Source organism: Carcharodon carcharias, chromosome 18 (assembly GCF_017639515.1).
Source record: "Carcharodon carcharias isolate sCarCar2 chromosome 18, sCarCar2.pri, whole genome shotgun sequence".
Classification (NCBI taxonomy): Eukaryota; Metazoa; Chordata; class Chondrichthyes; order Lamniformes; family Lamnidae; genus Carcharodon; species Carcharodon carcharias.
Genome location: NC_054484.1, coordinates 35,986,512 through 36,012,027, shown reverse-complemented (window position 1 = coordinate 36,012,027; position 25,516 = coordinate 35,986,512). Strand labels below are relative to the sequence as shown.

General features: G+C 39.9%; 1 protein-coding gene across 22 annotated transcripts in view; it reads left to right on the top strand.

Annotated features, from left to right (window-relative positions):
• The window catches only part of LOC121290577 (target of Nesh-SH3-like), a 290,979-nt gene that overhangs the window by 219,090 nt on the left and 46,373 nt on the right, over nucleotides 1-25,516 (top strand). For 21 of the 22 annotated variants that reach the window (XM_041211152.1, XM_041211169.1, XM_041211161.1 and 18 more), the window contains 2 exons: nucleotides 14,292-14,351; nucleotides 19,159-19,227. In XM_041211152.1, the coding sequence (XP_041067086.1) occupies nucleotides 14,292-14,351; nucleotides 19,159-19,227 (129 nt within the window). The remainder of the gene's footprint in view (nucleotides 1-14,291; nucleotides 14,352-19,158; nucleotides 19,228-25,516) is intronic. The other variant, XM_041211155.1, reaches the window with a different exon arrangement.

Sequence of the window (25,516 nt, the reverse complement as noted above, 5' to 3'; positions counted from 1 at the left end):
TCCCCACTAATCTCACCAGTCTATTTTTCCATCATTCTCACCCCGCTCTTAACCTCTGATGGTGAATCAACAATCACCAGCCACCTCCCTATTTCCTTCCAGAATTATGGTTCACTTGCAGGCAAGTGTCCCATCATCCACAACCTTACTGTAAATTGACATCCTGATATTGATGGAAACTCAGTTCTGAGCAATGACATCTTTCCCTTTAACAAAGCTTTCCCACCTGGCTGGCTTTTCCACTACCTGCCCCTCTCAAATTGTCTGCACTGAATGCTGTCTCTTATCACCACTTCACAGCTTGGTTTCTCCCCTCACTCTTCTAGTACCTTCTCATTCTTGGAGCAACTTGTCTTGTTCCACCCTTCTCATATCGCCTTTAAAATCCTCATTTTCTAGCAACCCCGTCCTCCTTACTCACCTAGATATTCTCTATCCTCAGTCTCTGCACTGAACAACTCCTTATCAAATGATCCTCAATCATCTCAGATCGCCATTTCATCTCACCTTTCTATCTCTCCTCTGACTACCAGTTCTCCCTAAATACTTCCGCCCATATAAATTCTCCTATACAGAAGTGTAATTAAACATTCTGCGCTTGCTTGGAGTCCAGCTGCATGAACAATCAAGAAGCTCAATATCATCAGAATAAAGATCAATGCCTCATCCACTAGCCTAAATATCTGCCATATTGTGCAGACAGTGTGTACTATCTAAAGGACGCAGCCAAGGCTTCTTCAGCAGCACCTCCCAAACCTATGGCTACAGGTAGGCAATAAATGCCAGCCTGGTCAGTGATGTCCCACATCTATCTTCACCTCTAATACAAATTCACCTCTGAAACAGCCCTAATCAAAGTCAGAATGACATCCTGTGTGATTGTGAAATGATGCAATATTCCTCCTTGTTTATCTATGACATGGTTATCCATACCATAACAATACCAAACCATACTTTCCAACATTTCCTCTCCATTGTTCAGTTATGTGGGACTTCCCTGGCTTGGTTCCACTCCTCCTTTTCCATTTGAAACAAGGCTATTTCCTAGGAATGGTTTTTCTTGCCATGCCAACATTTTTTAAAATCTGGAGATCCTCATTGGAGATGTTAGCTAAGAACTTCAGCTTCCCAATGTACACTGATGATAAGCAGCTCAACCTCTTCACCACTTCACAGTATCACAGTATCTTTACAGTGCAGAAGGAGGCCATTTGACTCTCTGAAAGAGCTTTCCACCTAATCACTTCTCACAATTCTTCCACTACCTCTATATTGTCGAGCAGCAGTTCCTTCATAATATTATGGACGAACTTCAATTTTCTTCGGTTAAACACTGGGAAGACTGAAGCTACTATCCTCAGTTCCCTACACAAACTCAGTAGCCTTGCCACCAGTTCCATCCCCCTTCCTTTCTGCTCTGAGGTTAAATGAAACTGTACACAGCATTGTCATCCTGGTCAACTGGAGCTGAGCTTCCGATCCCATATCCTGTCAACCGCAAAGACTGTGTGCTTCCAGCTGTCTAACACCGCCTGTCCATGCTTCCACCCTTCAGCTTTTAAAACCCGTTTATAGGAGGTGTGACAGCAGAGTTTGTAGTATTAAGGGCTGTCTTCTCCTTTAAGAATGAAATGAGTGAAGTCAGCATGAGGGCCTTAATGCAGGTGATAACATTAAATAAGCAATGATGTATAAACTGAGGCTATTAGTGTTGTGGCTACAGCTAAGGCTGGAAGTGAGGAACCCTTGCTAGTGAAGGTTGAGGTTGTAAAAGGTTGCCTGCAACAATTCCAGGGTACTAATGGAAAGCACTTCAAGACATTAATTCCATGCATTTTGAAAGATGTGATTACCTCTTTTTGCTTTGCTTGACTGGTAAAATTATTAAACTTTTTGTAGTTGAGACCTGTCATCTGTGGGATTGTGCATTGTGTATCCTGGCCACCTCCTTACCTTGTATCTGGACAGTATCTTTTGCAAGTTTTCTCCATTCAGTCCCAAATTGAACATTCCTTCTCTCTCTCATTCGGGACAGCAGTACCTGCACTGCCATTCCTGAAAACTTTGGTCTTCAATAACTGCAGCTGACCACTGAGATATTTTACAATGATCCACAATCCTATTTCCAAAAAAAAAACCCTGTAATGATGTACTTAACATCCTTTACTGCAGGCATTTAAATCTTGCAGTAGCACACTTCTTCCTGCCTTCGAATTTATTAAATGCCTAACCAGAAACATTGACAAAGCCAGGAGCTTACCCAGAATATTCAACTTAACTTAACACTGGAATATTTACTCATTGGTTTAGTTGAGTGGGCAGAAGTCCTGCCCTGGCATACTTATACTGACAGTTGTGCCAAAAGTATAGGCTGGAGTATTAAAACAGAATCATGAATTAATGTGATATAGCTCAAAACGTATCAACGCCTGAACTTTGCTTCTGAGCGATATGGTCATACTAATTTGTGGAAATTAAAAGAAAATCAAGTAACACAAATATGCACTATGTCTGCCTGTTGTTCTGAAGCTGACATTCATCATCTGAAATGAGTAGTTATCAATTTCCAAATTTCATTATTGGCAACAAATCACAGAAACAAGTAAGAAAGAATAACTTTTCTCATCATTCTTTATTGTTACTTATTCAGTGACATTTTGACTTTATATTTTTGGTCTTAAATGTATGTGTTAATGTATTAGAGGTAAAATTGAAGACAGCTGGGCAGATGGCAAACTGTTAACTGCAGAGTACATACCAAAAATCCCATTCTCCATGAATAATAACCAGTGATGTAATTTCTTGGCCTCTTATATTACCCTGATTGCTTTGGTGATCAGGCGTTTGGAAAAAGTACAGATAATGGGAGAAAAAGAAATAGAATGGCCACGTTTGTTGAATTCTGAGTTCAGCATATGTGGATTTTAATGCTAACTGGTCAGAGATTACTTACTTGTGGTTATTTAAATATTCTGCCGCTCCTTTTGAGATAAAAAGCTTTTGCTGCATGTTGGGTGATGCCTGTAGTTATGGAGAGTTCCTAAGATGGGAATTCATCTGAGCTGAAGTCAGTACAGCGCAAACAGCTCATGACCCATTAGGAGGCCAGAGGGCAGCTCAAATTTGAGCCTCAATAACAATGTTTACGCCAGCAGCCTCAGCAAGCAGTCTGTGCATTTATTGAGAAGGACAAATCAGGATATTTTCTTAATGGTGGGAGACTAGGAGCTGTGGAGGAGGCAACAGGATTTAGGTATCCATGTACATAAATCACTAAATGTGAATGTGGAATTTATATCAAGTGGTTTAGAATTCAAGGTAATGAACTAGACTCTGTCTGGAGTGCTGCATTCAGTTTTGAGTACAAAACCTCAGGAAATTTATATTGTCCTTGGTGGGAGTACAATGTAGATGCATGCCATAAAGTCTTAAATTATGAGGGTAAGCTGTCTAAATTTGGCTTTAAGTTTAGAAGGTTGATTGAGGTGTTTAAACTGACTAAGGATTCATTAGCTATAGAGAAACAATTTCTTCAGGTGAGGGAATCTGGAACAAGAGGGCATAACTTAAAATTAGATCTAGAATTAGATTTAGGAATGAAATCAGGATGCATTATTACACACAAAATCTATTGAAAATTTAGAACTTGCTCCCTGTAAAGTTTGTGGTTGCTGAGTCAATTGAAATAGTCAAGACTGAGATTGATAGATTCTTAGTGTACCAAGAGATAGGAGGGCAAAGGTAGGTGCATGGAGTTGAGGTCAGCCATGACCTGATTGAATGAATCACAAAACCACATTCCTCTTAAAGGAAGAATCCAGAGATTTACAAATAGATGCCGGTATACACATTAAGAGATCAACAAACTGTTCCTCTATGCTGAGTTTCAGGAGGTGGGACATCACTTCAGATATTTTTAACTAGCAAGATTTTGTCAGGAAAAGTAATCAGTTCAGATTAGTATCAAGATACATTTATTTAGAGTACCAACTGACACAGAAAGGAGAAAGTCCCATTTAATTTCTGGGTGACATTAACCTTTATCACCTTAAGGCAACAGGGTATGTCAGCATAGCTTTCCTCAAGGCACACACTTTGCATGTATTGGGAAAGCACCATCCAAATATAAACACTCCCGTCATTGTAGTATTGACCTATGGTATGTCACTGCTATCCTTACAAAACAGTGTATGGGAAGGATTTTCAGGTAGGCAAATGGGGGCGGGGCCCACTTGCCGATAGGTAAAATGACATGCGGTGACATCGGATGGGCGTCCTGACATCACCACGTTTCATTTAGATTTTCGGTTTGGCAGGCACGCAGCCGACTCAGCTGACTTAGAGCAAACTATGCTTAGAAGCGGATGTGTGAAAATCTGGCCATACAATTAGATAGTTCATATTTGCATAACCAATCTAACATTTTGAATGAACAGTTCTTTTTTTTGGTAGTATGAATCTACAAATAGGTTTTCTGCTAAGGCTTTAAAAAGTTCCATTTTTCATGGAACCTCATCCACGGGCAGGATAAGGTTTCCTGAAGGTTTCATTAATTAAATAAAATGTTTTATTAAAATTCACGAACATGGCCCAACTCATGTGACACTATCACCTGAGGGGACATGTCTTAAAACATTTCCTTTTCTTTATTTAAATTTTTAAACCTGAAACTAATCTCCCTGAGGCAGCTCTGGGCCTCAGGGAGATTTCTGCGCTCTTTCACGCACATGCACGAAAGACCGCGCTCCCTACTCAGGCAACCACCCCCCCCCCCCCCCGCCCACACAGGGAGCGCTCGGCGCTTCCAGGCATGCATCACGCTGAGCGGGCCTTAATTAGCCCGCCTATATAAAATGGCGGCGTGGCCCCAATCGGGGTCACCAATCGGGTTCGTGCACGCCCTGCACAACCCCCCCCAACAGGGGGAAACTGCTGCCCTATGTGATTTATCATAAGTAGGTAGCTAATATCTTTGAAGTTTCTGTTGGTTTGAGTCATGTCTTACAGAAAGGTCAACCTGTGGTGCAAATGTCTCAAAATTGTTATTTCAAAACAGTCAAATGTTTTTTGCCATGTTTAGGAAATACGGTAATTTTCCACGGAGGAGCCTATTAGTCAAATGTTAAATTCTATTTAAAAAGGACAAAGTGTTTTATTTGTCAGCATATATCCTGTTCCACTCAAGTGTGAGTCAGAAAACATAACAAGCTAAAACTGGTTGAGGATTTGTTTTCGAACCTAACAAGACTGCGATAATGGCACCCATTCCTTAATGAGCACTTGAGGCCTGCTGTTTGCCATGGGGTGGAGGGCCCCCTTAGGGACTGATGATCTTTACCTGCCAGCCAGAAAAGGCACCACCTCTCCTAAACAAGTATGTTTTGCACATGAACTGATGTACTTAATAGAGAATTGGAAGTCAGGGGTGAAGAGCAAGGGCCAGTGCTTCAATTACACACATCTGTTTTCAGTTTTTGCTCCCCGCTGACTTAGAGCAAACTATGCTTAGAAGTGGATGTGTGAAAATCTGGCCATACAATTAGATAGTTTATATTTGCATAACCAATCTAACATTTTGAATGAACAGTTCTTTTTTTTGGTAGTATGAATCTAAAAATAGGTTTTCTGCTAAGGCTTTAAAAAATTAAATATCTTCGGAAGAATTTGTTCCAGCAATGCAGTTGTTTGATTTAGAAACACTTCTATTTTGTACGTGCTTTACAAATCAACAGTGAACTGATAATTTGGTATTTAGGCCTTTGGATTACTAGTCCAGTGACATTACCACTACACCACTGCCTGCCCCACTCCCCACCTTAAATACTGCTGCTTCCTCTCAGCTGGTCAGTGTCACTTTGACCTTGGTCTCTAGGTTTCTTTCATTCCCTCTTGCTCTGGCACTGATCCTTTAACCTTGATCCTGTCTTTCAAATGAGTTCTTAATTTGCTCTTAATCGATGTTTTGAGGGATGCATAAAGAAACTGCATCACTTTGGGCTTTTCCTCACTGTTTATTCCTGAAGCTGATATCCAAAGATGGACTGTGCTGTCACTTTGTGATGTTGGCTGCTCAGATTTGAACACCTTCTCTGATTTGCTCTCAGTTGTTTTTCATTAATTTGGTACCAACGCAAAGCTTTTTTACCATGTGTCCAAGTCCATACCTGTATGAATGTTAAAATAAGGAAGAGTAAGATCATGCCTGGGTTAGAGAGCTAACTAAGATGCTTGAAGGACTGAGCAGACATGCTCATGGAAAAAGATGGTTACAGTAAGGGGTAAATTATCCAGATGGTCTCAAAACCAACGAAATCCATGGGCATCGTCCTTCGAGAGAGTTCCCTACACTGTGAGTGAGGCCCTCAAAGTTCATGACATCATCTTTGATGAATCAGGAGTGTGATGGAATACTCCCCACTTGCCTGGATGAGTGCAGCTCTCAGAACACTCTAGAAGCTTGACACCATCCAGGACAAAGCAGCTCGCTTGATTGGCACCACAACCACAAACGTTCACTCCCTCCACCACCAAGGCACGGTAGCAGCAGTGTGATCCATTTACAAGATGTACTGCAGGAACTAACCAAGGATCATTAGATAGCACCTTCCAAACCCACAACCACTACCATCTAGAAGGACAAGGGCAGCAGATAGATGGGAACACCACCACCTGGAAGTTCCCCTCCAAGCCACTCACCACCCTGACTTGGAAATATTTCGCCTTTCCTTCACTGTCGCTGGGTCAAAATTCTGGAACTCCCTTCCTAACAGCACTGTACCTACACCACATGGACTGCAGAACCACCTTCTCAAGGGCAACTAGGCATGGACAATAAAAGCTGGCCCAGTCAGCAAAGCCCACATCCCATGAATGAAGTTAAAAAATGTATTGCCATCCTGAACTTTGCTCATTGATGGTGACTGCTCTTTGCCTTAAGCTGCTCCAGCCTGTTTCAATTAGGCGTGGACCCACCGCATAAATCCATAATTTAGTAAAAGTTTTCTTACTTAAGATTGACCAGTAGGAGAAATCCACAATTGACACTTGCACTATAGTGAGTTGTTCTTCTGAAGCTGGCTGTTCACACAGTGCAGAGAGAACTTTACACTGCATAAATTACACAATCTGGCAAACTTAACCTGAGTGCACCTAATACAAACTCTGTTGCTGAACTGGCAGGTTTTAATTTCCGAAGGATGCACAAGAAAAGAACACCCAAAATATGAAACTTGCTTTAAAGAATAATAGTAAATAAAAATACATGATCAATTTAAAACTGAAATATTAAGAAGGATTACTCTTGTATGGCTGCCCATTTATTTCATCCAATTATGGGCCTAAACAAACCTATTTTTTTAAGACCGGACTTCTAGTCCTGTTGTTGCCTTTGCTTTGATATATTGAACCCTACAGAAATGTTTGAAATAATAAGGCAGCAATATTACTGTTACTGAGAGTGTGGTTCAGTTGGTTTAAATGATGTGAGCCAAATAAATCAGGTCACTCACATACAGTCATTTAGCTATTTTCTAGATATTTCCATTACTCTCTGAAAACCTGCCACTCCCTCCATTACTTCATCACACCTAAAGCCAAGCCACACAAATTCCTATGGCTACTAAATATGTTATAGTAGGACTGAGTTCAGACTGCTGGATAAGTTTTGGGTTTCCAAATGTTTACGTGGACGCAAAGTAATATTTTGACATAAAATTCTATTAACATCCTATCAAAATGTTAAAATTTTAGTGTTCAATTCAAAATGTTAAAATTACTGAAGGTATGTAATGCAGAGATGAATATCCGAAAGATCGCGACTGTAGGCACATCCCTTCTGTTTCTATTGCTTTCCTTTCCCTAGTCTCACTTTCCCAAGCTCTGTGGCCATCAGTTACGTAATTCACAAACATTTCCCAGAGATTTTGATCTACTTTGCCCAATGAATGGGAATCAATCCACAATATTGGATCTCTGCCCACCTCGAGGGTTATACACTCTCACTGTTTAAAAAAGTAAGACCTGCGCTTAAAGGAGGCGGGAGCTGTTTTTAAATGAAGGTTGGATAACATAATTTCCATCATTCCCAAATAATTAATGATCTGACTTAGCACCTCATTCCCATTTTTGATGTAAATTCTACCACTAAACTGGTAAAGCGAGTGAGGAAATTACTAAGCAGGCTAGAGTTAGAATGGCAGAGTGCACACCAATATGTGTGGATGGTGGTTGGAGAGGGAAAGTAGGGCAAGAAATCAAGAAAATTGTAAGTAAAGCTGAAGGTTTTGAATTCAATATAATGGATAATAGAACCTGGTGAGGACAGATTGAGAGTCACTTTGAGGTAGGATGCGAGCAATGGCGTTTTAGAGGAATTGCCGTTTATGTAGGATGAAGTTTGAGGGCATTAGCGAAGTTGAACTTGGGAGGTGATGAAAGTCTACATGAGAGTTTCTGGCTGGGAGGGTGAGGGAAGGATAGAAACAAATAATGTTGAAGAGGTGGAAATAGATGACCTTTGTGATGGACAATAGCACAAGAACATCGTGAGGATGAAGGTTTCTTTCTCATGAGCTTTTCAAGATAAGGGATATTATGTCTGGATTATTTTTATGGATTTCTATTACTGTAGTCGAGTCATGACAACTGGGTCAAATGCCTTTCAAAGTTCCCTTTTTATTAGTCCGGCCTGTAACATTGCAAACCTATTAAAAATTAAATCAGTGAAAATATCCCTTAATGGTTCCTGTATTCTAGAACCATGTTACATCGCAGCTAAGCAAAGTCAGCCAAGTTATCCTGCTATTGGCGTGTTTGTGAATGTTGTTATTGCCTTCAACATTCATGAGCCATACTGCATTCTATCAGCAGAAGTCTGTTGTAAAGCATTATAACATCAACATTCAAAGCATACTTGCAGTCATTTACAATTTTCTTTGTAAATGACTGAAGTTAAAAGTATACATAAACATATGAAAAGAAGCCTGAAGAATAACCACTATAGCCACAACCACTTACTAGACTGATGCAACCTCATTGCATTGACTCCCCCAACTGGATGTAATGCTAACTACTGAGGAGACAGAAAACATGTGGTCAGTTACAGGAAAACAGAGCTTTATTGAAAATAATTCTCAGCACTAATTCTGAAACATAGTGAATCAGTCACAGATAAATGATAATTCTACTTCATGGAGCATCATATCCATTAGCTCCAGGCAAACAGATATAAATGGATCGTTGACCTTCTGGATGCAGGCCTACTCCTGCTCCTAATTCATATGTTGGTATGTTGCTCAGGAGCCTAATGCACCTTTTTGAAATCTATGGTGGAATTTAATCCAGCCTGTTTTAGTGGGAAACATGGTGGTGGGGCCCACTTAATTGCGGGAGGAGACTTGCATCAATCCCCTGGCGGTGGGAAAACCTCCCACGATAAAGTCCCAAAGGCGGGAAGGGGCCTACGCAGGAGACTCACCCACTGGCAGCAAGATGCCCATTAGGCTCATTAATGAGCCAACTGTCACGAATTATCCCGGAGCCCATCAGAATTTTAGTGGTGGCTCAGGGATTAAATGGGAGTCGCACGGCTTTTCCATGCCACCTGACAGCTGCCCAGCAAACCCTATCGGGTTTGCCAGTGGCCCATTAGGGGTGGGGTGGGTGGATGGGTCCCTCGTTGCCAGGCAGTCTGTGCTCGATTGAGGGTCCCAGCAAGCAGAAAGGAGAGGGCCTCTGCCAACAACCCCCCGACACCCCGGCCCCATCCTGTGACCCCCATTCTGCCCTTACTCACCTGACTCCAGGGATCTAACAATGATCTTTGGTGAAGTCCCTGGAGCACTACAGGCAGCAGCCACTGCTCCGGTTGGGTGGGACCCACGTTGGGAATGCTAAATTTTGTCCAATAAGCTTACTGAAAGCATTAAATGGTGCAGTGTCTAAGGAATCCCAGGAGCAATTTATGATTTGTTCAGTCTCATCTCTGGATATACTGGATGGTCGTTAGAAATGTTAAAGAATTTGGATCTGAAGGATGCAGTCAAAAGATTTCTTCTTAGGGTTAACAAGGGAAATACCAAAGTAAAAAACTACATCCATTGACATCGTGAAAGACGAGGTGATAACATTGAAGCCTGTTTTTAAAAAATTCTGAGAGGAATAAATTCCTATTTATCCTCTGTCTTTTACTTAACTGAAGCTCAGTTTTCTATGGATTCGGTCTTGTTCCTGGACAGCAGTCTCTTGATAAGAGTCACTACACTGGGAAATATTTTGATAATTAATACTTGAAATGATTACTATGGGATGTTTTCAGGATTAAAGAAAGGAACAAAATACTTTGCTGCAATAATTAGTAGTAAATTAATTTTCAAATATATATGCAGAATACCAAAGTGGGTGAGAAATCTTATTTCACATGATAGAAATTTCTACTTGCCAACCACTCTTTCCTTTGTATAAAATGATATTCCAATGCCAAACGTGGCACACTATTTCAGCACTGAACCAAGCCAACTATAAAACCAACAAATTTTGGTTAACTTTGCAGTAGCTGCCTTACATTAATTTTATAAAAGATACAATTATTCATTCTTAAATAGATGAAATGGGCCATATATTGTTCAAAAAATAATTGTGTTAACAGTACATGCTATCATTGATGCGTAAATTGGCCAGCAGATTCAAGGCTAGAAGAGATGTGCCATGAGTTGCAAACCTCCAGAATTTGCTGGTCGATTTATGCTGCTCTGGCATTTGGTTTACACAATGGGCATCTTGCCCTTAGCCTCCTTGTTATTTTTAGAACATGTTGGAATTGCACAATAATTGGTCACTAAACTCATAACAGAGAGTTAGAACTGGCAATTAAGAGTGTAAGTACTCTTTTACAGTGCGGCAATTGTTAATCAATACCGATCAACTTCACTGGCTCAGAAATGGAACTATTGATACTATTCAACCTAATTTCTCAGTTCATTGTTTGAGATTTTTAAAATGTCAGATTTTAAAATTGTATTTTTCATTCTTTTCCTTTGTGCCTTTTTACTCTCTTCCTTAATCCAAACATCTTTCCCCTCACGTTCTCTTTCCCTATTTGATTTGACTCTAATTTCCTCTACTTCTTAGTCCTTCCTCTCTTTATTTCTAAATCCTTAAATTGCATTAATTAAAAAGTTACATCAGTTACAAGGTCCCTCCATTCATTAAGGTCTAGATGCCCCACTGCTGTTGTCACATCTTTGTCAGCTCGTGTTTCTGACAAGTTATGGCACAAACAGTTTTCATTCTGAAAGGTCCAGGAAAATATCCAACTAATGGCATATGCCATGAGATGTCCAGCTCCAAGGAGATTTGGTATATATTTTCAGGTCTTTGTTAAATTCCACCAATTAACAGTGACTCATTGAGAATTGCAGGATATGGCAGTAGCTTTAATATCTCATCAGGGTAGTTAAATGAAGAGTTCAATGGTTCAATGAAGAGTGCAGGAGGGCAAGCCAGGAACGGCACCAAGCATACCTAAAAGAAATGAGCTGTCAACATGGTGAAGCTGTAACACAGGACTACTTCCGTGCCAAACAGTAAATGCAGCAAGTGACAGACAGAGCTAAGTGATCCCACAACCAACAGATCAGATCTAAGCTCTGCAGTCCTGCCACACCAAGTTGTGAATGGTGGTGGACAATTAAAGAACTCACTGGAGGAGGAGGCTCCACAAATATCCTCATCCTCAATGATGGAGGAACCCAGCATTTCAGTGCAAAAGATACGGCTGAAGCATTCACAACAATCTTCAGCCAGAAGTGCCAGGTGGATGATCCATCTCGGCCTCCTCCAGAGGTCCTCAGCATCACAGATGCCAGTCTTCAGCCAATTTGATTCACAGCACGTGATATCAAGAAATGGCTGACGACACTGGATACTGCAAAGGCCATACAATATTCCGACAATAGTGCTGACAATTTGTGCTCCAGAACTTGCCGCACTCCTAGCCACACTGCTCCACTACAGCTACAACACTGTCATCTACCCAGCTATGTGGAAAATTGCCCAGGTATGTCCTGTACACAAAAAGCAGGACAAATCCAACCCGGCCAATTACTACCCCATCAGTCTACTCTTGATCATCAGTAAAGTAATCGAAGGGGTCATCAACAGTGCAATCAAACGGCACTTGCTTAGCAATAACCTGCTCACTGATGACCAATTTGGGTCCCGCCAGGGCTACTCAGCTCCTAACCTCATTACAGCCTTGGATCGAGCATGGACAAAAGAGTTGAATTCCCGAGGTGAGAGTGACTGCCCTTGACATCAAGGCAGCATTTGACCGAGTGTGGCATCTAGGAGCCCTGGCAAAATTGGAATCGGGGGAAAACTCTTCACTGGTTGGAAACATACCTAGCACAAAGGAAGATGGCTGTGGTTGTTGGAGGTCAGTCATCTCAGCTCAAGGACATCAGTGCAGGAGTTCCTCAGGGTAGTGTCCTAGGCCTAACCATCTTCAGCTGCTTCATCAATGACCTTCCATCATAAAGTGAGAAGTGGGGATGTTCGCTGATGATTGCACAATGTTCAGCACCATTCACATAGACTCAGACACTGAAGCAGTCCATGTCCAAATGCAGCAAGACCTGGACAATATCCAGGCTTGGGCTGACAAGTGGCAAGTAACATTCATGCCACAAAAGCATCAGGCAATGACCATCTCCAACAAGAGAGACTCCAAACATTGCCCCTTGATGTTCAATGGCATTACCATCACTGAATCCCCCATTATCAACATTCTGGGGGTTACCATTGACCAGAAACTGAACTGGATTAGCCATATAAATACTGTGGCTACAAGAGCAGGTCAGAGGCTAGGAATCGTGCGACGAGTAACTCACTTCCGGACTCCCCAAAACCTGTCCATCAACTACAAAACACAAGTCAGGAATGTGATGGAATAGTCCCCACTTGCCTGGATGAGTGCAGTTCCCACAACACTGAAGAAGCTGAACACCATCCAGGTCAAAGCAGCCCACTTGATTGGCACCACATCCACAAACATTCACTCCCTCCGCCACCGACACAAAGTAGCAGCAGTGTATACCGTCTACAAGATGCACTGCAGGAATTCACCAAGGCTCTTTCGACAGCACCTTCCAAACCCACGACCACTACCACCTGGAAGGACAAGGGCGGCAGATAGATGGGAACACCACCAATTGGAGGTTCCGCTCCAAGTAACTCACCATCCTGACTTAGAAATATATCGCTGTTCCTTCACTGTCACTGGGTCAAAATCCTGGAGCCCCCTTCCTAACAGCGCTGTGGGTGTACTTATGCATGGACTGCAGCAGTTCAAGAAGCCAGCTCACCACTACTGTCTCAAGGGCAACTAGGGATGTACAATAAATGCTGGCCCAGCCAACGAAGGGTGTTTGCTATTTCAAAAGAATATTGTCATGTGCCTTCTATTAAGACTCAAGCAAGAAGAATGCTTGTGTTTTTGTGATTCAAGTTTTGAATGAATTGACTCTGTAATTTTCAAATCGTTATTTTTCGTATGAGACATTCTTTTGTTGAATATGAAACCTTGCTTAGAAATGAATTTATTTTAGTTTCACTGGTTAAAATGAAATTTATTCTATGCTATTTTTGTTTTTTCTAGTGGCAGACTTTAATCTACAATCTGTGTCACTGGTGTGGCTGTCTTTCATTTTTGTACTATGCAGTCTAATGTGAACACATTCTGCCTTAACAATCTAATGTTGGAGTGTCTGCGATTCCCAGATATCCACTGTAAACTGCCAGAAGACTAAGAATTATAGGCATACTGGATGATCATGCAAATTTATTGACATTGCAATATCTAAACTTGAAAGAAAGTCAAGTGCCATAAACAAGTAGGCCTATTAGAAGGTGAAGAAATTAGGTGGCTTGGTCATTTAAATCTGATTCATTCATTGTGCATCATCTTTGGATTTTCCAAATCAGCTCAATTGGTTTCAGGAAATGCTTTGCAGTGCATTCTTAGTGTTGGTGTTCTACAATTTTTGTAGTGCCTTAGATTGAGCAAAGATGTGTGAAAATTAATGATGCACTATAAAACCTGATCAGTGGATATTTTTGTACTGGTTAACAATCTGGGCTTTCTGGAGGGCAGTGTGCACTATCAGAAATACACAACAATGTCATCCAGAGACAAATAAGGGTATCATTTTTCTGTTTATTAAAAAAAAGCATGTTACTGCGTTGTCAGCAATATAACTGTCTTATGATCTTTTGTTTTCTCTTGTCCTCTACAGAACCTGAGACACAATCACCTGGTAGTCAGTTATTCTCCACTGTTCCTGGCAGTACTCATGGTATGTAATGCTTTAGGGATATATCTAACAAATGTAGCCCTCTACTGCAAGGCCTTGGAAGAAATGCAGGGGGAAACAACTAATGAGTTTTGAAACTATGAGCTCATCAAGGTAAGTGGTGACAGGTCTGGGCAATTCGGAATTTTTCTATGTTACATCAATCAACGTTTTCGGATCAAGTATAAATGGCTCACATCCAATCCAAAGTTCCCAGTAACTACACTATTAATGCACATTATATTCAAATGCTGAAGACTGTATTTCCCATTTCATAAAATTTAACTTGGCGGGATTGACAATCGTCTGCTGCATTCACAAGCCATGCTGTCAATACATATCCACAGGGATCTATATTGAGACTGGCTTTGACCACTGTTATTAATTAGAGAAAAGTAAAAATAAGATAAAACATATGCAAAAAATATTATCTAACCGTTCCCAAAAATGTCAGTAGAATTCAATATTTCACTATATTGAAATTATCTTTTGTTCAAGAGAAAGACTGCTACAACTAGCTCTTGTGAAGCTCACAACTACTACTGATTCATATTTAGGAATCATTAATGGTCATTGAGCCTTTCAATGCTGACTGAGCCATATGTGAATTATATTGATCTGGGAACTACAGTGGTCTCAATTTAACAATGATTTCCCACTTGACAGAGCAATAAGATTACTCTTCTGTTCTAACATAAAATTAGCATTTAATCTGGCTTTTCATTGTACGTTTGACAAAAAGAAATTGCTATTAAATTTAACCTTTATGGTGATTAAGTTAAAAGTTAAATCACAACTCTGCGTCAGCAAAAACATATCACATCATTTCTCTTTAATAGTGTTTTCACACAGTGTTCCCATTCAATCTCATTGCTCTTTGCTGAGGCAGTAACTACCTTCACAACTACCAATTCTATTCTGTTTTGAGCTGACGGAAGACATGCATGATATGAGCTTGAGGAGAAAACCAGTTTTCTCCACTTACTAACTCTAACATCCCAAGACATTCAGAAAACATAACGTGGCTGCAAAGTGATGAAATTTGCGACTTAATTGTTTTGAAATCCATTTGTGCAGTTGCTTGGAGTCTGCATCTTATTGCATGTATTTTAACCCAAAGGCCTTGATGTACAATTATTTTAGACATATTTTCCTCTGGTTGTTTATGTGATTGAAAACGTGAATGTTAGTATAGAATGTTGCTAAATGTCAACACTAGTTATGTTTCCTGTGGCAAGAAAAGGTGCTGGATGAAAAAGGGGAAAATATCTTCATATGCATTACTGTCTATATCCCATTCGGGTTGTAATCCAAAACCCTGTTTACACATGAAAACAGAGAAAGAACTTCGTGTTCTCTTCAGTATGACAGGCACCCACAGCAACTTCATAAAATGCCATGGAGAGAAAGACAGAATCTGTCAAAGTTTGATGTAAATTAAAAATAAATAGTAATTTTGGAAAGTTCATTGGCAGCATAGATAATAGTACTTTTGTGCTCTGGTAGTAGTCAGATACATGAATGCCAACCTAACGCCAAAATTCTGTGCTAGTGTTAAAGGACAATCAGAGTCAATGTGCTGAATAACATGTTGAGTTTAATTAGAATGGCTGGATGGTTTGTCTTATTCAATTAAAAGTTCTGGTCTGGAGCTTATGCAGCATGAGCTTACATAATGTGTTATTGCATTGTCAATAGACTGCATTTTGTCCAAAGTTTAATCACAATTTTTGCCTTTCATTTGCATCATCATTTGGTTTCCTTTTTTAAAATAAAAGCTACGTTCTGTATTAGTTTTGAATATTGTAACTCATGCTAAACTATGTTGGTACTAACACTGCAGAATAACCCCCAGTTTTTCTGGATATAGTTCCATGACTTGCCCTGGCAGAGATGATAGTGGTCTTACTGGTATGTATTGGTTAACACTACACCTACAGTATTAATGTGGGCTTAAACTGTATTAATTTTTAAGTTCTGAAATTTTTCAGGTGTCCATGACAGAATGCAGTACATTATAATAGTGTCATGAGATTATGGAAGTACCTTAGCTGTTTTCGGTTGGGAACCCGAATCAGCCAGTTGGATTTCTAAATAAATTCAAAGCGGTCGAATCTTAAATTTTTGTTTGCTCTGATTCGCTGAGACCAAGTTGTCAATTCAAAGAAAAAAAAACTGTAAATGTTGGAAATCTGAATTGAAAACAGAAAAAGCTGGAAAATGCAGCAGGTCAAACAGCATGCATAAAGAGAAAAGACTAGTAAAATTGCTGTTCCATATGCTTCATCAGAACTGAAAACTACAAGATAAGCAAATATTCTTCATAAGATTGGAAAAGAATAGGGAGGAATAACAGGAGGAAGGAAAGAAACATATTAGAAGTTTTGCCTCTATGTCAGAAGGATGTGGCTCCAAGCCCTATCCCAGGATAAGAGATCACCCAAGCCTATGCATTAATTCAGCACTAAGGGAATTCTGCATTAATTAGGTTCAGTAGCCTGCAATTTGCTTAATGTTAGATAATATAAAAGATCATGTCAGTAACTCAATGGGAAGATATGTTAAGATTATTTTTAACATGATCTAACAGTTTTCTGTTAAGCAGTTTGCTTGTCGTGCAACACATTAAATTCTTCTTTGTGGCTGGAGTATATGTTGGCGCAAATTTCGTGGTTAGCTGCAAAGCAGCAGTACTCACCACTGACCTCAAGGAAAGCTGCCCACAAAGATCTAGTAGTCTCTGTGGCATGGATTTTTCCTTTCCCAATGTCAGTTTGAATCTGGTGCCAAGTCCAATGGATCTCCAGGTGTCCAGCAACAGTGATGTCATCAAGCAGTGCAAGCAGCCAATCACATTATAGTTTTCTCATTCAGCAAATCAGGAAGTAAAATACATTGTAAATTTTTAATTAAAAGTGAAAAAAATCAGAGTAAAGTAAATATTGGGAATATAAAAATGGGATTAAAATATCAGAAAAACTTGCCTGGATTTTGTGGTAGTAATGATGGCAAAATTGTCAGCGTTCGCCATGATAGCAATTAAACATGGAAATCCAGAAGTTACTGTCAGTGATTCTGTGCTTCTTCAGAGAGTGCGCTGTTGAGGACCCTAGAATGCAAGCAATTCAAAATCATTGAACTGACAAGAACTTTTACTATCACACTATTAGTCTCACTGTAAAAACACTTGAAAAATTTACATCTTATTTAGTGAGGGTTTTTAACAGCATACTATAACAGAATTACTGCAAAACACCCACACTTGCTTGAAATAGTGCTTTATATTTGTTCAATGTCAAATATCCCATTATGATAAGAAATTGCGCACTTTAAAATATTTCAAAGGGGTTTGTTTATTATATTTTATCTCCTACCTTAACCCCATGTGTATGTCCCAATCATTTATTTCACTATCTGTAAGATTTTAAAGGTTAAAAGTGAAGGGATTTGATGATTTATTGTCTGTAAGAGAGCTTCAATGTGATCGGCTGCTTGCTCTGCTTGATAACATCACTGCTGCTGGACAGCTGGAGATGTCCTTGACTTGGTGCCAGCTTCAAACTGGCATCAGGAAAGGGGAAGTTTGCACCACAGGGATTGCTAGATCTTTGTTGGTAACTTCCTTTGAAGTCAATGATGAGCAGTGGCGTGACTGACCACAAAATCCAGCCCATTATTTTAAAAATGAGTTTTCATTATAACAGAGAAATATGACATTGCGCAAATATGAAATTTGTTTTTCAGAGCTAGTGAGGCTGTTCAACCGTAATTATCAAATTAGTACCTTTAACACCTCATTCAACAGGTGTTGTAAGGATTCGTTTAGTAAGTCTCATAAAAAGCTTCAAGGGCTTGTAAAGTTGAAAAGTAATGTTTATTGGTAACACATAATTACTCACATATGTACAAAGTATAGCCCAGACTATGAGTTAACGCCATGCTTACTTCTACACAGTTTCCTGCTTACTTTAGACTGACTCTGGGCCTTTGTCATGTGACCCTTTACGTCACACTGTGGGCAGCTCTATTCTCCAGCCCCACAATAACCCTTGCTATGCCAAACACACGAAATGTGTAACATTTTCAAGGGTTTTTACAGCAAGACTAATAGCATAAAAGGACAAGGTCTCTTTTCAGTGATTCCTACATGATTGCAGTCCGGAGGGCTCTCAACAGTGCACCTTATGGGCAAGGAGAGGCAAACTCTGGGATAAAAGCAAAATACTGCGGACACTGGAAATCTGAAACAAACACAGAAAATGCTGGAAAAACTCAGTAGCTCTGACAGCATCTGTGGAGAGAGAAACAGAATTAACGTTTCGAGTCCGTATGACCCCTCTTTATGTACTCAAAACGTCAGCTCTGTTTCTCTCTCCACAGATGCTGTCAGACCTGCTGAGTTTTTCCAGCATTTTCTGTGTTTGTTTGAGGCAAATCCTGGATTTTATTGCACACATAGACTCCAGGAGTTGTTTTCAGTCTCAGAGAAATAATGATGGCAGACGCTGACTGTTTAGCCATCATAATAGTCCAGATTTTGCAGTAATAGTTTTGCCTCTCCTGTGTCTCTCTTTTTATCTACTAGTGCTAAAATACTTAGTTATGTTTAGTTTTTAAGTTCTGATTAAGTTTGTGCACCCAAAGGTTCACTTGCTTTTTCTCATAACAGATTCTGATTGACTTACTGTATATTCCAAGCAGTTTCTGTTCTTTTGCCATAGTTTCAATGTGTCTTTTCAGGTACTATGTGCACAAAACCAGAAAGTCAATTCAAGACTTTTAAAATTGCTTTCTTTTAAATTTATTACAGAAAGTTCGTCTGTCTTCAGATCAACCCCAGTATCTAATATTGATGGCCAGGGGCAAGAAAGATTTAGAGGTACAGTATTCCTGTCAGCTTGGCTCAGTTGGTAGCATCCTTGCCTCTGAGCCGGAAGGTTGTGGGTTCAAGCCCCACCCCAGGACTTGAGAACATAATCTAGGCTGACACTTTAGTGCAGTACTGAGGGAGTGCTGCATCATCGGAGATGCAGTCCTTCAGATTCAATATTAAATGAAGCCCCGTCTGCTGCTTAATGTGGTTTTGGTAGATACTAAAAATGGCATGGTACTATTCAAGAAGAGCAGGGAGTTCTCCTGGTGTCCTAACCAACATTCGTCCCTCAATCAACACCAACAAACAGACTGACTGGCTGGTCATTCATAACATTGTTCTTTGTGGGTCCTCGTGTGCAAAATGTCTGCTTTGTCTGTCTGCATAAGCCTGTGTAACAACAATGACTTTCATTTGTTTTTTAGGAAGCATTTTAAGATGTTTGAGAGATGTGATAAGGCATTATATAAATATTAGTTCTATCTTTGGTTTCATATTGGATAAAAAGGTAAACAACGTAGGATTTGGGATACACTTTTCAAAAGCTGTTTAAATTTAATCATGACTTGGACAGTATGAAGCAGTGGGAAATACTGTCGTTTCTGCTCTGGGCCTTGGCTTTCAATCTCGTACAGGTTAACAGGGCAAAATTCTCCTCTCCTTGTCATCATGTGAAACAAGTTGAGAACCTTTCTCAAGTGAGCTACAGGACTACAGTCTGTCTAAACTCTACTAAGTTGACAAACTTACAGTGAGAAACCCTAAGATTAGTTGGTGTGAAAACTATAAAAATTCACAGTGGTGCACTTTTGGAAAAAAGTAGAAGCTATTTAGCATTGATTGAATTATAGTTGACCTCAAAGTGTTTGATTTTGCCAATTAATGAAACCTAAATTCTGTGAATATGCACCAGCACTGAGATGCCCTGCCTATCATTATCACCTGCCTTTGGAAGATTTATCCTTGGCGACCAACACAGGGATTAAAAACCTTCACTGTGATGAGCACTAAAATAAAATCACCGAAACATTTTAAAAAAGATAAACAATTGTCATATAACAGATCACTTTTTTCAATCACTTCTACATCATTACTTTGTGATAATAGATTGAAATTGTTAATGCAAAATGACATTAATAATTACATTAATAAAAAATAACTGTGGACTTGCTGAAATCAGTCAGGACTTTAGAAGAGAAGCAAGAGTTTCCAAGAACTGATGTTAAAAGTGATACAACCAAAATCATCTTATTTTCAAATAATGAATGTAGACTAAATTGGGTTATGACTTTTGTAACAAGATTTGAATCCTTAAAATCATAGAATCAAAGAATGGTTATAGCACAGAAGGAGACCATTCAACCCATCATGTCTGTGCTGGCTCTCTGCAAGAGCAATTCACCGAGTGCTACTCCCCCACCTTTTCCAAGTAACCCTGCAAGGTTTTCCTCTTTTTTTTTGAAAGCCACCATTGAATTTGCCTCCACCACACACACACACTCAGGCACTGCATGATGTTATAGTCTTTGCCTGAGTGGTTAAAATGTGCTAAAGTATTTCCCATTTTAAGAACCCTTTATATGAGAAAAGTCCTCTAATTTTATCCCCCCCCCACCATTCTTCTCATGATAATCATCAGGCTGTGCCCCTTGTTACAGATGCAGCAATTAGCTGAAACAATCTGTCACTATTTATCCTCTCAAATCCTCAGAATTTTGAAAAATGCTGAAATCACTTAAGCTTTCCTTTTCAAATGAAAAGGTTTCAATTTTCCAAACCTCTTCATTACTAAATCTGATATAATTCTACATATCTTTATCCACTGCAAATCCTTCAAAAGAAAACAATTTAGTCAAGCAGTACCTGCCATTTACAAATGTGTCCCTGATTAGCTCACAACTCTCTTAAGTGTTTACTCATATCATTATGTATTACAAACTGTTGAAGTTTATCCACAACCAAGGTAAGCTTCTTTAGCCTATAATTTCCTTCCTTATTCTTTTCTTGTTTCTTTATAAGACTATAATGGTTTCCACCATACAGTTCTGTGACATAATTGCTTTCCGGTTTTTCAGGAAATTGTGGTTAATATCTTTGTTATTTCTGTCCCAACCTCTTAAAGTTTTCTGGTCTGTGTGCCATCCTAACTGGAGGATGAATTGGTGTGTAGAGCCTCTCATTGTTTGCTTTTATTTCATTTTGAACTAGAAATTGTACTCATCCTTCAGTGCTGCATCGTTATACAATAATTCCCAATATGTAACGTGGAAACTAAGGAATCTGTTCATTATCAAATTTTTGAAAGATTTTTATGAAGAAATCAATGGAGGCAGATTTTCAAAATTTGTGATTTATGTACTGGTGCCTCTAACATCTGCTATTTAGTTTCTGCCAATCGGAGTGTTAGAATCTATGAGCACTCATCCACTAACATCACCAAGAGTAATTTTGAGACAAAAAAAATTGGCTTTGGTGCAAAGCTGAGTAGAGAATACCCAAAATGAATATTAGCAGTAAGAGCAGAGTAGAAAACCAGATTGTAGACAGAAGCAAAAGGGATCCAAGGAATTTGTTTAAGCTATGTAAGAAACAAAGTATAAAAGGCCAGGTAGTTCCTTTGAGGGATAAATTGGGTAGAAATATTACAGAGAATCAGGAAATGGCAGATGTTAAATGTATTCTTCACATCAGTCTTTAAAAATGAAGAGTGTGGACAAAGTCCAGATCCACTTATTTGGCTTGGAATCTATAACACATGTAAAGATCAATGAAGTATACATTACAAAGAAACTCAAGGAATTAGCTGCCTGAAGGGCACCTGCATTGGATAAGATACACCCTAGACTCATCAAGAAATCAGCCAGGAAATAGAAGAGACTGGTTAATATTGCTGGGGACTGCATGAATTTTGGGGACTGTACCTGAAGACTGAAGGATAACAAATGTTATCCTAGTGGAGTAGTCAAAACAGAAGTACGGCAAACTTGCTTGAGAGCCTATTGTAGAATGTCAGCAGTATTGATCTAAAAGAGCAGTGAAATTGGTTTGGGTGCAATGGTTCACACCTCAAACATCCTGGAATTCTGTGAAAATATACTGCATTTAAATGAATTGAGGCTTGTGGAGTGAATTGGCTAATTTAAAATTTAATTTAAAATCAGATTAAAAGTTAATGGCATCAGAATCCACAGGAGCTAGTTCTGTTCATTATACTCTCCATAAACAGTATGGAGTAAAGTACTTCTAGTTTGTTATAGAAGCTGGATTTGCATGAGAAACATCAGCTAAGCACATTCAAATATTCTTATCTTACTTAAAGAAAGAATATAAAGAGGGAATCAGCTTCTAATACATCATATACCTAATGATTAAGAACTCACCTTTTCTTCATTTGCTGCAGTTTACACTAGAGTGGATTTGGTGGACTGTAGACCAACTGGAAAGCAAGTCTGATGTTTCTGTCCCTATTCTCCTTATCCCATTCATTAACAGAGATACAAAAGCAAATTCTAAAAATATAGAGAGAAAAGTATTGAGTGAGAGTGGAAGATGGTTTAAAGAAATGACAAAACTAAAGGAAAATGTCACTGTAAGGGAACAAAATTTCTAAAAGATATTGCAGAACCTCCAAAGACAACCAAACTCATCAGTGGCCTTGCCAAAGATGAAGAGTTAAAGGACTGAGGAGAAACAGGTAAAATTAAGGGAAAAGGAAGCCCAAGGTGCAAGCAGATTTCTTCAGGCAGGATACTAAGCAGCCCTGTACCTTATCCCTATTTGATGACTGCTGATATGGAGAGTATACTGCATGTGAGGTGCTTGGAACCAGATTTTTTTGTCGTTGCCTCTGCACTCCACAAGTTAGTATCACTTTATGCCTGCAAGGAATTACAGGCAGTTTTGAGGCCACAGTTGACCATTACTGTCCCTTTGCTGCATAATAGCTGCAGGTGTCCTTGCAGCAGATGGGACATCATTGCATTGTCTCTATTAGCCCAGATCCCGATCATTGGCAACTATATATTCCAAGGTGTGTGGAAATAATTAGTGAAGTCTTGGCAAGTATAACTAATTAGCCAAAGCTGATTCTTGTTCAACGTGGAATGCCTACTTCCATGCAGTTCCACATAGACTATGATATACCATGATTGAGCTGCTTCCAAAAAATGAGGTTGCATTTTTCTAGTCTAGTGCCTGAGGATGTCTTAAAGCACAGCCAAAGAATCAACCTGTATTACAATTAGTCAAGAATTCCTTTAGGGAAGAGACGACTCCACTTCTGTTGATAAGCTGTCAAACTGAGATCTGTTCACTTGTGTCTGCAGATGTAGGTATCTTACAGAGCATCTTGTGTGCAGCCTAACCAGCCCTGCATTACTCCTGTTTTCGAAATATGTCAGAATGAGGGAACCCTGTTGAAAAACCTATTGGTTTCAGTAATGGTACTGGATGGAACAAAATTAATCATTTGTCACATTGGCACAAAGGCTTTGCAAACCTAGGTGCCAACAGGGAGAAAAAAGAATGTTAAATATAAAGAAAAAATCTAACCAAATGGCCACAATATTTTTATATTACTAGGTTCTCTTCATGCCACCAAAATATTTACCACTATCTTGAAACCACCGACAGTTATGTTCGATATGCTCCACACTATAATAACAAAAAATAACCTGCTGCAACGGAAAAACCCCAATAAATATTAAGTGCATGCCTGTAATAATGTAAAATGTATTAATGTTACTAAGTAATTGAGTCTGGTAGTGGAAAGGAAATTGGGAATTCTTGAGAGAGATTTGGAGAAATTAAATGGATGAGCTAAAATGTTGGATGATTATGATGTTGATAACTATAAAATGTATAATGATAAATTTAATGATATAATGGACTTGTGCTCCAGAATTTTCCTTACCCCTAGCCAAACTGTTCCAGTACAGCCACAACACTGGCATCTAGCCGGCTATGTGGAAAATTGCCCAGGTATGTCCTGTATACAAAAAGCAGGACAAATACAACCTGGCCAATTACCATCCCATCAGTCTACTCTCGATCATCATTAAAGTAACGGAAGGGGTTATCAACAGTGCTATCAAGCAGCACTTGTTCAGCAATAACCTGCTCACTGACACCCAGTTTGGGTTCTGCCAGGACCACTCAGCTCCTGACCTCCTTACAGCCTTGGTTCAAACGTGGACCAAAGAGCTGAACTCCCGAGGCGAGGTGAGAGTCACTGCTCTTGATATCAAGGCTGCATTTGACCAAGTGTGGCATCAAGGAGCCCTAGCAAAACTGGAGTCAATGGGAATCAAGGGGAAAACTCTCCACTGGTTGGAGTCATACCTAGCACAAAGGAAAATGGTTGTGGTTGTTGGAGGTCAGTCATCTCAGCTCCAGGATATCACTGCAGGAGTTCCTCTGGGTAGTGTCCTAGGCCCAATGATCTTCAGCTGCTTCATCAATGACCTTTCTTCCATCATAAGGTCAGAAGTGGGGATGTTCGTTGATGATTGCACGAAGTTCAGCACCATTCGTGACTCCTCAGATACTGAAGTAGTCCATGTCCAAATGCAGCAAGACCTGGACAATATCCAGGCTTGGACTGACAAGTGGCAAGTAACATTCGTGCCACACAAATGTCAGACAATGACCATCGCCAATAAGAGAGAATCCAACCATCACCCCTTGATGTTCAATGGCATTAACCATCACTGAATCCCCCACTATCAACATCCTGGGGGTTACCATTGACTAGAAACTAAACTGGACTAGCCATATAAATATTGTGGCTACAAGTGCAGGTTAGAAGCTAGGAATTGTGCAACGAGTAACTCACCTCTTGAGTCCCCAAAGCCTGTCCACCATCTACAAGGCACAAGTCAGGAGTGTGATGGAATACTCCCCACTTGCCTGGATGAGTGCAGCTGCCACAACACTCAAGAAGCTTGAAACCGTACAGGACAAAGCAGCCCATTTGATTGGTGCCACATCCACAAACATTCACTCCCTCCACCACCGACACACAGTAGCAGCAGTGTGTACCAGCTACAAGATGCACTGCAGGAATTCACTGAGACTCCTTCAACAGCACCTTCCAAACCCGCAACCACTACCATCTAGAAGGACAAGAGCAGCAGATAGATGGGAACACCACCACTTGGAAGTTCCCCTCCAAGTCACTCACCATCCTGACTTGGAAATTTATCGGCGTTCCTTCACGTCACTGGGTCAAAATCCTAGAACTCCCTTCCCAGTAGCACTGTGGGTGTACCTACAACACATGGACTGCAGCAGTTCA